General features: G+C 41.6%; 1 protein-coding gene across 1 annotated transcript in view; it reads left to right on the top strand.

The window, feature by feature from the left end:
- LOC139744865 (uncharacterized) overlaps positions 1–13,633 on the top strand; it is a gene marked incomplete at its 3' end in the record, with an annotated part of 81,336 nt that overhangs the window by 10,515 nt on the left and 57,188 nt on the right. Inside the window, exons 3-5 of the mRNA XM_071655277.1 lie at positions 7,014–7,312; positions 7,872–8,142; positions 8,659–13,464. Coding sequence (XP_071511378.1) covers positions 7,014–7,312; positions 7,872–8,142; positions 8,659–13,464 — 5,376 coding nt within the window. The remainder of the gene's footprint in view (positions 1–7,013; positions 7,313–7,871; positions 8,143–8,658; positions 13,465–13,633) is intronic.

Here is a 13,633-nt window from a genome sequence, read left to right on the forward strand (position 1 = left end):
GAGAAGTCGAGTGTTCTTTTGTTATGCAAGAAAAATGGAAATATGTTGAATTTTCTTTATTCTTTCTTTATATCGTTGTACTCATATGACATCACAAGCTATAGTAGTCTTTTCATCCAGCCGTGACTGAGCAGAAACTTCAAAAATTCATAACTTTTTAACGGATTGTCCGATTTTGCTCAAACTCTCACTGATGTGTTCTGCTAATGTTGCTGTATTCACTCAACCCACATGTCTATGAAGGTGAACTTGTCCTTCAATGTCCTTTAACCATAACTGCTATTTAGAGGGGGAAAAATGAGTAAAAACACTTTTTTTTTGTATCTTATATACCCATTTTGTATCTTTCATCATATTTCTTTAGCATTCATTCTCAGATTCCAACTGTCATAGATCGACCACTATGTTCTATATGTTTGCAGTATTCTATATGTCTCCTAGCTGGATATCATGTATTTGATTTTGTAATATTATGCCTCCAAGCTGGATATCAGATATTATTTAATTTTGCTTTATTTGATGTATTTTTTTATTGAGAAATATGAAAATAAATTGAAATTTAAAAAATTGAAATATACATGTGTATATACATGCTTGTATATGTACACATTATCCATACACATATGAAATGCATCATATGGGTTCAGCCTTAACCTTACTACTCCCAAGAAATTCAGCAAGTGTCAGCTTTGCATGGCAACATTGAACTGGAGGAAACAGAATATCAGTATCATATTATCCCATTGACAGCTGCATAGATGAAGGAGATAGTCTGCCTTTAATATGGATGGGCAGCTGAACACTAGACAAGTCTCTGATATTCATTTTGCCTTCATCTTAAAGCTGCTTCCTACAAGATTCAAATATATCCACATAGACTTAGCACACATCCTGGTAGAATAATGTAGACATTGGCTTGAATTTTCATTCATTCATTCATTCATTCATTCATTCATTCATTTTTTCCATTCCCAACATAAATATACAATACACATAAGATAATTTAAGTTTGCAAAACATTTAGAATATTTTATGAAAGTGCTGGAAATGGGGAGGAATGCTAAAAAAGCAATGCTTGTAGAGTGCATTCCCCTAAATGTAATGATATTTTTATGGTATTGTCACTATGATTACATTTCTGTAAATTTTTGGTGTATAATGGATACATGTGTGTTCATATAACATGAATATTATCTCTCAGATCTACACAAATTTTGCTTATTTTCCACATAAGTAGCTCCCTTCTCTCTGAGAATGCAAGTTTCTCAGATCACTGACTATTTGTATAAGCAAATTGTCGTGACACTTTCGCAGACTTGTGCTAATGAAGACCAGCTTTAATCTAGCAAGTTCTGAGAGAATGATACTGCAGAAATTATCATTTTATTCAGTTTTTTCCCTTTTTTGTTTTTTTGGTCATCAATAACCTGGCATGATCTCTAAGTTAATCTCATTGGAGAATGATTCAGTGAATTTGGTTAGATTCATCGAATCTGCACCAAATCCCATGAAACGCTGACATTGAAAAGCAAAGCATGAAGACAACAAAGATGCATTCACCAAACCACAGAAATGTGTTTTCTGAGATTTGCTGCCAGGTTGACCCATTCCCTGCCGATTCTAAAATCTGTATAGACTTCATACAGCTTCCCCCCATGTTCCGGTAGGTGAAGACTTAACGTGCCCACTTGGCAGAGAGCCAGGACGTATAGGGATGACGCTGATTAAAATGTCCCATTAAGATTTCCCTTAGATTGGTGTGTGTGGCGTCATTAATGAGAGGCAGGCTTACATGATTGGTGCAAGGTGGAATATGAGGTTTAGGATAATGCACTCAACTTGTGTCCACTTAGGCTAATGGTTGAAACTCATCCCAATTGCCCCCCCCCCCTTTTTTTTTTGCATGGTTCATTTTGAAGCAGATGATGATTTGATCAATAGTCACCAGCATATAGCTTTCTTCCTTCTTGAAAGATCCCTGCAGTCCAAGTGTACATTGTATGCTGACTTCTGTTGATGCCTTCTGATCTGAACATAACTAAATCACAAAAATGCTTAGTTCATGAAAATATGCATCATATGATTTTTAACATTTTTATGCCTCCGCAACGAAGTGGCCGGAGGCATTATGTTTTCGGGTCGTCCGTCCGTCCGTCCGTCCGTACGTCTGTCCGTACGTCCGTCCGTCCCGTTTTGTTTTTGTCGATATCTCAAGAACCGTGTGGTGGTTTTACATCAAACTTGGTATGAGGGTATATCCTTGGGGGATGATACTTTGTGTGGATTTTAGGGTCACAGGGTCAAAGGTCAAAGGTCACAGGTTATTTTGTGAAAAAAAATTTGAAATTTCATGTTTTTCTCCATATCTCGCTAATGGTTCAAGGTATCTTCATGGAACTTAGTATATATGCTTGTACCGATGGGCAGTGATTATCTAGGGAAGTTGGGGGTCATGGGTCAAAGGTCAGGGGGTCAAAGGTCAAGGTCAACTCCTCAAAATATCACTACTTTCCTTATATTTATGCAATGAATGAAGGTTTTTTGTTTTTTTTAACTTGATGTATACATGTATTACCCAATATATATTCTGTGGGAAGTTTCTTGCCAAAAGGTCAAAGGTCAAAAGGTCAAAGGTCAAGTGAAAGTGCTGAATTGCACTTTTTCCTCCATATCTCAAAAGTTACTCAAAGTACAATATCATCATGAAACTTACATATTTATGCATGTTCAACCTAACAGTGATTCTCTTTGGAACTGTGAGGTCAAAGGTCAAAGGCCAGGTTTAGATATGCTATTTTCCCATTTGATACTGAAATTATACTTTTTATGCCTCCGCCACGAAGTGGTGCCAGAGGCATTATGTTTTCGGGTTGTCCGTCCGTCCGTCCGTCCTTCCGTCCGTCCTTCCGTCCGTCCGTAATGAATTTTGTGGACAAGGTAACTATCAAAACCTGTTGAGGTATCCTAATGAAACTTGGCATGCATGTGTATTAGGGAGTGAAGTTGTGCCTATCAACTTTTGGGTGCACATGCTCAAGGTCAAAGGTCAAAAGGTCAAGGTCAAATACATAAAATTTCACTATTTCCACTATATCTATGCAATGCCCAAAGATATTTTCTTGAAACTTAGTGTATACATGTATTACCCAATTAAGATTCTCTGGTGAAAGTTTGGGTCATGAGGTCAAAGGTCAAAGGTCATAAGGTCAAGTAAAAACATTAAAACTTCCTTTTTTTCTCCGTTCCTTGGAAAATTGTTCAAGGTATCTTCATGGAACATAGTATATACATGTACTGACTGGCAGTGATTATCTAGAGAATGTAGGGTTCATGGGGGTCAAAGATCAGGGGTCAAAGGTCAAGTGCAACACTTCAAAATTTTACTATTTCCCTCATGTTTATGCAATGCCAGCAGGATTATTATTTTTTTTACACTTGGTGTATGCATGTGTAACCTAATAGAAATTCTCTGGAAAGTTTTTCTTTTTCTTTTTCTTTTTCTTTTTTGCCTCAAAGGTCAAAAGGTCAAAGATCAAGTGAAAGTGCTGAACTAACTTTTTCCTCCGTATCTTGGAAGTGGCTCAAGTTATCTTGAAACTTACTACATATTTATGCATGTTCTACCTGAAAGTGATTATCTTATGAATTTTAGGGTCAAAGGCTAGATGAAAATGGTAACAATTTACTATTCAATACAGAAATTGCACTTTTTCTCCATACCGGTACCTTGAAAATTACTCAATGCATAAACTTATGAATGGGTCAAAGTCAAGTTAAAGTCCTTAAATCCCCAAATACATGCTCTCTTATTCATCCAATTAAACCTAGGTCAATGAAGGTGAACATTCAACACATTTGTGACAAACTTGTCATTTTAATATTTTGCCAATTTTGTGAAAATGTAATCACACATTGTCTACATGTACTATCTAGACCTATCAGGAGAATCATGCATTATGGCGGAGGCATACCAGTCGCCATAGCGACATTTCTAGTTCTCAATACCTTGAAAAATTACTCAATGCATAAACTTATAAAAGGGTCAAAAGTCAAGTAAAAATCATCAGTTCCCCAAATACCTGCACTCTGACATTTTAATCATTCATCCAATTGAACCTAGTTCTAGGAAAGTGAACATTCAGCACATTTGTGCCAAACCTGTCATTTTAATATTTTGCCAATTGTTTGAAACTGTCATCACACATTGTCAAGACATTGTACTATAGACCTGTTAGGAGAACCATGCATTATGGCGGAGGCATATCAGTCGCCGTAGCGATATATCTAGTTCTTAATCTTTTGCTACACCTTGTTAAGCCCCACCTCTGGAAACATCCTCCAAATCATCTTTTGTCATATTTCAGCTGTGTCATTATCCTCTTGTAACACTTTATAGCTGAACAATAGACACAGTTTGGATTGCAGGAACCCTTCAAATCTGTCAGTGGCATTCAAGGGCATGTACACTACACAATATGATACTAACCTTGCACTTGGAGCAAATCCACACAACACAATAACCAAAAATATCAAAAGTTTAGTGATTGCAAATATGTTGTGATCGTGGAATTTTTCAGTGGATCAGAACACATAAAGCAAAAGGTCTTCAGAGTATGTGAAATTCAAAGATAATGAAGGAAGATGAGTACCTGTTGATACAGATATATATCCATCAATTATTTCACTTGACCTATGATTGATTGCAACGATAGATAGGCCTGAACACAGTCGACATAATGTACCACATGTGGTTGCTATATAATCCCAACGACACAGGAACATTAGAAGGTCATCAGATGTGATACATCATACATGGATGAGAAAGATGCGTGGCACCTTTCCTCCTATCAAAACTACCTGCCTACGGTGTGCAGTGATGGCAATAACTGGCAGGGCATTGCACTCAAAATGACTGCTAGATGTTTACTCACCAAATAGAAGGGGACTCTGAAGTTCTACCACAGGATAGAGGGAAAGGGTATCGATTTGCAATGCTCAGATTCAGAAATGAACCATTCTCAAGACAGTGGAATGTGTTTTGTTGAATTGTTTTATCAGAGATCCACCCAACTGCATGATTTTATGTCACCATTTCTAAAGGGAGAAGAAAAGGATCTGTATCAGCCCCTATCTCCACTCCTCCCACGCTATGAAAACAGAAAGGAAGAAAATTACCCTTGATCAGCACCTCGAAGTTTGCAACATTTACATGTAAATATGTTTAGTTATTTTGCATTAGCTTGAACTCTGCATCAGAGAGCATGGTTTAAGAAAGAATGTTCAGCTTTATTGTGTATCAACAAAGTCTGTTTTCGATGGTATCAGTTGTACACTCTGTTATTTTGCTTCGGCAAAGATAGGTGTATTAAAGTTTTTAAAAAAATTGTTCAGAACTGTGTGTGTGGGCGTGTGGTTTTGTGTGACTGTGTATGATATCAAAGTATTCTACGAATGATTTTAATTTGCCCTGGAATTCAAATTGCACTCGCTCTGATGAAGGTTTTGCCAATGGAGGTTTATCATGAGAGGGAAGACTTAATGCTTGAGTGCAAGCTTGTCAATTATTTCTCCTTGTAATGAATTAAGAAACAAACAAACAAGCAGACCCCCCCCCCCCCCCCCAAAAAAAAAAAAAAAAAAAAAAAAACCAACAACAACAACAAAAGCACAAACAAACAAAAAACAGCAAATTGCAACATGAACAATTATCAGGTATACAGTATGAAAGAAATTGACAACTTGCTGCAATTGGGAGACAGATGTCACAAAGTCAAGAAAAGAATAGTTAAAGGGTGTGTACAGTTCTGGTCGAGGTGAAGATTTAGCTTTTAACGTTTTGTGAGATATTCAGAAACCACTCTATGAGATGTCAAAGAGCATGCAGTTCTAAGGGGTATCAAAAGTTTATTCGATGAAAATCGGTTTTGAAATGGCTGAGATATCCAAAAACAAGGTGAAACAAAGAGATACTAATAAAGTTGGGGCATGTCGCCTTTTATTATTAGCACCTTTTTGGATATCTCAGCCATTTGAAAACCAATTTTCATCAAATAAACGTTGAATCCTTCTTAAAATTACATGCTCTTTCATATTTCATAAGAGGATTTTCATTATCTCACTTAGGAATGTTCAAAACATGAATCCCTACCTCAACCAGTACTGTACAGTCCCTTTAAATGACATTTTGAATGTGGAGGTTTAGGTTTACTGTAAATGTGAAAGTAAATGACTATCTAATGCTTTTGAACATAATCAGCAGGGATGACAAAAAGGCACTGCATGATGATTGTAAAAGAGCCGAGATGGTGTTTAGGTAAATCAAAATGTGTTATGTCTTTGTGGAGAACCGTTGTTTGCATGTAGCAGTCTTGCCCCAGAAAAATCCATCCCTGTCTATTCTTGGCACAGATCACTCCATGAGTGCTCAGATTACAAGCTTGTCAGGGTCCATTTAACTCAAAAGCATTCCGCCTTCTCGAAAGGAATATTACCTTGGCATTCACCTTAGGCATGTTTCTCAATCATAAAGTCAGACATTTCAGATCTTCAGACGAGCTACAAATTGTTTTTGTCTTTTTTTCTGTGTAGATGATTTGCTGGCTCTGTGCTGCTTACCATGAATTCATAAATTTGTTACCTCCATATTTCTTTCTGTCTTGATATTGAATTCTTGTTGATGCCAGAATCATCCTGTTCCAAAGAAATCATATTTCAGGGGAGATATTAATCCATTTTATGCTATGTTTAGAGAGTAGTATGGATGTAGACAATAAAGAAATTAATGTATCCTCATTTTATGTGTCTGTTTGGATTCTAGAAATGAAATGCTTTGTGTAGACTCCAGAGAGCTTTTACGCAGCCTGCAGTGTGCATGTTATTCACCAACAAGAAGTTAAGATCAAATTTATGACAACTACATCAGAAAAGAAAAAATTCTTGTATTACATTTCTGATTTTATGTGTCAGCTGTTGAACTTTTGTGATTCCTCTGAATTCTTTGTGAATCCCTCTAGGTTCTCCCGGAACACCCAGAGAAGAGCTAAAATTAGACGTTGCTGTCGCTGTGCTACCGTCGGAGGACAGCCACCAGCCTGCCGAGGGATCCGGAGTGGGTGGAGACGGAGACGGAGACGGGGTGCGACCCGAGGAGAAACTGCTGGAAGAGTGCCAGGCCATTGTGAAGGAGACGGACAAGGCAGCAGATGGCGGAGGGAATGAACCGGAGGACTTTGCCTCAACAGACGCGCTGCTGGAGCAGATAGCAGAGACAATCACGGCAATTGAGGAAGCACAGACCCTTAGAGCTTCGCAGGTATTTCTATGTTGTGACTTGTGAATCATTCTGTAATCATTACCATAATTGCTCTTTTGCAAACATCGTTGACGAAAGTGTAGAGGCTTGATAGATACATGCTATATCAATTGGTGTCATAATTGTTGGTGTGGGGAAGTAAAATGATGTAAGGAAATGAAGAGTAGCATATTAAGGAATACGTGGAAAGACATATGCAAATGTCCATCAAAAACTCGTCGAGGACGAGTCCCGAGTATACTTGGGCAAGTGTCAATGGGAAGTGCATCTTGTCACAAAATCAGACCGTCCTCAACGGGTTAAGAATCCCAAACTCGTCATCCACTTGTAATGTTAGGCATCAAGCTTGGTTTTATGAGGACGGAAGAAAAACTAGAAAGAAAAAAATATACCTGTTCACATAGCTACACAGCAAAAACAAAACAAAATCAGGCAATGAATAGCAATTGAAGCTGATGTTCTTTTCGTTGTTATTTGCTTCTGTAAACAGAGATGTCAGACTTTACTTGTGTTTTACGAAGACAATATTTTCATTCTCTCCATTCTCTTACCTGCTCAGGCCATGGATGTAAACGTCTTAGCTGAGCCTGTTCCAGGAGCTGGTGACAGCCCACCAGAACAAAAGGCAGAGCGTGAGGGGCTGGATCTCCATGCTGAGGTGCCAGTGAAGGTGGATGAACCAGGCATCGCCCTGCCCTCTGCACAGATTACCCTGGCTGTCCCCACGGAGGCCACACTCATGGAGGTAGCGGAGGAGGAGAGATCCGAGACTCAGGCAGTAGAAAGCCAGACCAACGATGTTCCTGATGAGCCAAACAATTCTGAAGCAGGTGAGCCAGACACTAATTGCATTAATGCATTGCTTATGCCAGTAGAGGAAACACAACTGTGATTATTGAAGGTCTTGCTTAGTTCTTCACATTGTATCACTCAGGTCACTCGGGCAGATATTGATACTCAGCAAAAGTGTGCAGAGTCAAAAGCTGCCTTGCCAGAGCATATAGAATGAAAGAAGGGAAATTAAGACAGCCAGTATGATGAAAAGAAAGTAACAACAATGAGCAAATTTTGTCATTCTACTAAACTGCTACAATGCTTCACAAGATCAGATTATTTTTTTAAATGATGAGTTGTGTAAATGGGATTCTGCCCCCCCCCCCCCCTATATGACTCCTGGCAGGTTTTAGAGCTACACAAATATTTTGCGGTTTTTTCATCTTCAGAGCAAACGAAGAAAAGGTTCTAATATGCAAATCACTAATCGCTAACAGAAATCACCAGATTGTGCATGAAATTTGCATTTAACTGATAACTGTTACCTCCTATATATTTCTTTTTTCAAGCAGGCACTGCAAGTGGGCAAGAAACTCAGGGAGGTGTAGCAGAAGCTGTGACCCCAGGGAAGGAAAAGAGCTCCCGATTCCGAGGCAAACTTCATCTCCCTAAGTTCAGTCTACCCAAAGTGAACCTGAGTGGGAAAAAGGACAAGAAGAAATCTGAGTCTGGCAAGGTGAAAGATGCAGAGGCAGTGCCTTCCATTGCTGCAAATGGGAATGATGGACAAGACAAACAAACACGTGTGCCCTCTGGAGCTGATCCCAAGGATCTGACTGTAGAGGTGGCTCTTGCTGCTGAGATCGGCAGTGATGTAGAGGCAGAGGTTGACATATCCTCTGTTCAGCAGACCGGAGAATTAAACTTTAATGAGGCAGACAACAGCAATGTTTCTCCTCCAGTCTCTGTCCCTGCTGATGGACTATGCGAGGAAAATGTACCAGCTGTAAATGACGTGCCAGTTGAAAATCATGTACCAGTTGTGGCTTGCAAGGAAGATGCAACAACTGATGAGGCTGTGGCTGGCCCTGTAGTAAATGGAACAGTTGACACTCCAGTTACAAGCCAAGCAATCGATGTGAAAGCAGATATCAAAGATAAGGGGGAGCATTGTAGGGTTCCCAATGACCCACAAGTTGACACTACTCTATCAGTGGACACAGTTCAGGTGAATGCAGGTGTCGAAATTGCGGAAGTGCCTGCTATTGACACTGATATTCCCCAAGTTGACATGAATACGGCAGCTGAATCAGTGGAGGTACCTGAAGATGGTGAGGGTTTGGGAAAGCTTACTCTTTCTGCTGATGCAAGCAAAATCATTCAGGAATCTGTGGATGTTAAAGACAAGGTGGAGTGTTCTGCTGATGATGATATTCCACAGGGTGACAAGATTGATAGCCCACCCATATCTGTGGATGTTGCTGGTGCTGTTCAAGAGAACCAGGAGGTTGTTGTAGTGATGAATGAAGGCTTCTCAGAGGAGGAAGAAGCTGATCAGAAACCTGTGCAAGATGCTAAAAACAAATCCAAGAAAGGCCGCTTCAAAATGCCATCTCTCAACTTCCATCTGCCAAAATTTGGTGGTGCCAAAAAGGTATACACAGTGGGTACGGAGGAGAAAGATGATGGACACATTGGTAGAGTAGAACCAATCCTCAATCAGGTCAATGCACTTGATGGAAGTGCAAGGAATATTCAATTGGAGGTAGAAAGGAAAGACCCCGAAGCGGAAGGGAATGGCCGTGAGGGTAAGATTGATGTTGAGGTTAATGCTGGTGGAGGAGATATTTCTGTGGAGCCTGAAGATGGTTTAGTAGTTCCAGATGTGAAAATAGAAGCTGAACAAGAAAAGAAAGCAGAGTCACCACTGGTAGAGACCTCCATTGCAGGAGCGTCAGTCACAACAGACATTTGTGGACCATCTGTAGCAGACCTGCCAGATTTGGCAACCCCAGCTGTTGAAGTGCCAGCTACAGATGTCGCTGACAAAGCAGAGATATCAGGAAAATTAGAATTTACAGCACCAGAACCTGAAGAACCTGAAGTTCCATCCACAGATGTTTGTGTAGACCAAGTTGAAAATAAAGACTTGGTACCCGATGTGCAGGATGTAGATATCAACACAGAAACTCCCAACGTATCAGGGGCAGCTGAAGAATTCCAAACTCCTGTTGTTGATCAAGAAGCAAGCATCAAGGCAAAGCAAAAAGGTTTGTCTCTCCCAACAATGCGTTTCCACCGCCCAAAAAAGAGTGGCATGAAAATGGACAAGCACCCAAGATACAAGTCCAAGGCCGAGGGTGGTAAACCACTGAGTGCAAGTGGTAAAGTGACTACCAGCTTGCCAGATGTGGCAATTGCCTCATCTTCTGATGTTGCCGTCTCTGAGGATGACATAAGACCCAGGAGGGCATCTGATGCTGCTGATGCTGAGTTCATGGCCAGGATGACTGCTGAGCAGGAGAATGCAGGAGGAGAGGGCCAGGTCTCACCCAGCAAAGGGAAGAAGAAGAGATTCAAACTACCCAAGCCCCACTTCTCTCTTTCACGGTTCTCCTCCTGGCTGTCACCCACCAGATCCAGGAATGCAGAAGTGCCAGAGCCCGAGATGACAGAACTGAAAGCGAGTCCTGATCCGGCAATGGGTGTCACAGCAGAAGTGGACATTCCTAAAACCAATCTTGATGTTGTCATGCCAGAGGTATCAGATTCTCAGGAGCAAGCGGCAGACATCGTGGTACAGGGAGCAGTGGATGATATGGCAGGGGAAAGTACAGATGCAAAGATGACTGGACCTTCTATGAATGTGGATGAAAATGGTCTTGTTGCCCAAATAGGAGAACTTCAAGAACCTACAGTTACACTTGAACCTGCGGTTCATGAAATCCAGGTGGAAGTCAAGCCAGATATCAGTGAAGCTTCATTGCCTGTCCCTAATATCGATGATCATACTCCTAAAGCAGAAATGAACACGCCTGACTTGGAAATAACGGCAGTTGACATTGCTTCTGAGACACCAAAGCCACCTAGTATTACTGCTGAAATACAAGAGCCCTCCAACACGGCTATCATATCCCCAGAGAAATCAACCTCTGAGGTAGAATGTGCCACTACAAGTGCTGCAATTACTTGTGACAATGAGGAACCCGAAGCTGGACGTGAAGTTGGAGTCACAGGGATGGAGCTCAGTGAGACACCAGATGTCACCACTGGAGCCAAAAAGAAGAAAAGCATGATGAAAGGGTTGATGCCCAAATTTCAGCTTCCAAAACTGAATGTGAAAATGACACCAGGAAAGTCCAGAGGAAAAGGAAAAAAAGGTGCTGCTGACAATGTCTCTGCCGAAGAGTCAAAACCAAAGCTTGATGTTGATACAACGGGAGATACAGTTGTTGATGTTTCTGGAGCAGCTACTGGAGGCAGCATTGGTGTAGACTGTGATATTCCAGTGGATAATGTCACTGCTCACAGTGTATCCAGTGAGCAATGTGTAGAGAATGTTTCCTCAGAGAAAGAAGTTACTGGTGACATTGTTGATGAAAATGTCTCTGCTATGGTGATGAAGTCAGAAGATGATGTCAAATTGCCTAGCATCAACAAAGATGTGACTGACGTACAGTTGACAAGCCCAGATAAACTTTCTGAACCGAAAGCAGCTGCAGAGATTGATATCACGGCTCCTGCGGAGCCTGGTCTTCCAGAAGAGACCTCCGTATCTGCTCCAGATGTCAAAGCAGCAGCTGTCTTGCCAAATTCAAATGATGAGAATGACAGTGATTCATTACTGCCAGCAGTTGGCACGGTCTTGATATGTTATGAGACTGCTAGTGGGCCTGGAGATGGCGATGTAGAAGTACCTCAGATAAATCTTGATGAACGTGCCAAGGAAGGGATGGATGCATCGCCCGAAGTGCCCAATGTAGAGGCAAAATCTGTATCTTCTGATCATTCTGGTGCCGTAGATGGAGGCACAGCTATTGATGTAACAGTTGGGACAGATGGTGGTGTATTGGTGGAGAATGAGGAACCAAGTGACCAAAAGCAGACACAGAAAAAGAAGAAGAGGAAAGGTCTTCATATGCCATCCATTAATATGCCCAAGTTCAGTCTGAAACGCTTTTCACCCGACAAGAAGGGTGTCTCTGGTGACATCAAAGTAGAAGGCAGCCTGCCAGATGTTACAGTAGGCGGTGATAGTGATGTACTGCCCACACAAAGTAATTTAAGTGCTGCATTGGTCGATGCACCTGATTCTAAATTGGAGACTGATATGGATGTAGTTGATAAGAGTAACACAGACATCGCTCTCGAATTACCTTCTCAAAGTGTGGATGTTGATGGGAAGGCCGCGTCTGCCACAGATGGCAAACTGTCAGATATCGCAGCTACAAGTGTTGAAAGTCCTCTTGTCAAAGTGAACGTCGATGAGCAAAGGGCAACAACAGCTTCATGTGAGAACATATCTCCTGTTAGCCTTGAGGCAGGGATGGAGATCAACGGACCAGACTTTTCAGTCAAATCTAACATGGAAGACATTACCCTGAAGTTAGAGGCACCTGAAGCCCACCAAGATATGGTCTGTCCTGTAGTGGATTCCACCACTGAAGCAGCAGTGCCATCAGCAACACCAACAGAAACCTTACCAGATGCAGAGCCATTTAACGATCCACCAACTGGTCAAGTAATCCTCAGTGGTGATCCTGTATCTTCCTCACCTCCACAGGTTGAGATCCCCGAGGGCGAGATTACTTGTGAGGTCCCCAAATCCCCTGAATCATCTACCTCAAAACCTCCCAAGGGGAAAAGATCAAGGATGCCTCAACTCAACCTTCCAAAGATGAATTTTAAGTTCTCCTCTCATAAGTCAGATGCACGGCACCCTTCCTCCGAGGATGTGGCTGCGACAGAGGACATGCTCTCTCCCGACGAGATCGAAAGGATCGAGGCATCGCTGCCAGCAGGCCAGGCGCAGCTCACCGTACCAAAGCTGGAAGTCAATGGTGCCAGCATCGACAACGAGCTGGACGAGTCACCGTCCAAGAAGGGGAAGTACAAGAAGAAGATTGGGGGGAAGCTGAAGAAGATGCGCAGCAAGGGCAAGGGAAAGTCAGCAGCAACTGAGGATGTGAAAGGTGAAGGACTGGCAGTGTGTGCTACACTCGAAACGCAGAGTGGTGCCGACATCGTCACCAAGTTGGAAACTGAGGTGGTGGCTGAGCCATGTAGCAAAGGAGAACCTGAGGACATAGCCGAGCTGGAGAATGGCCTCCTTGCTGATCAAAGTTCTGATGTTGGATCACAGGTCACCCCTGAAGGAGGTGAGTGATATATTCTGCATTGTTCATAGCTTAGGGTGGGATTTCACGGAGCACGCGAACGATTTGCGAATGACGCGAATGGCAAAATCCAGCATTCGCATTTTAGTCTGCAAAAGATCGCCAAACAGACGTGAGGGTTCGGAAGCGTCGTCAATTGTTCACGAATGTC

This window comes from Diadema antillarum, unplaced genomic scaffold (assembly GCF_040938485.1).
Source record: "Diadema antillarum isolate AM-2024a unplaced genomic scaffold, OU_Dant_1.0 seq00001215_RagTag, whole genome shotgun sequence".
Taxonomy (NCBI): Eukaryota; Metazoa; Echinodermata; class Echinoidea; order Diadematoida; family Diadematidae; genus Diadema; species Diadema antillarum.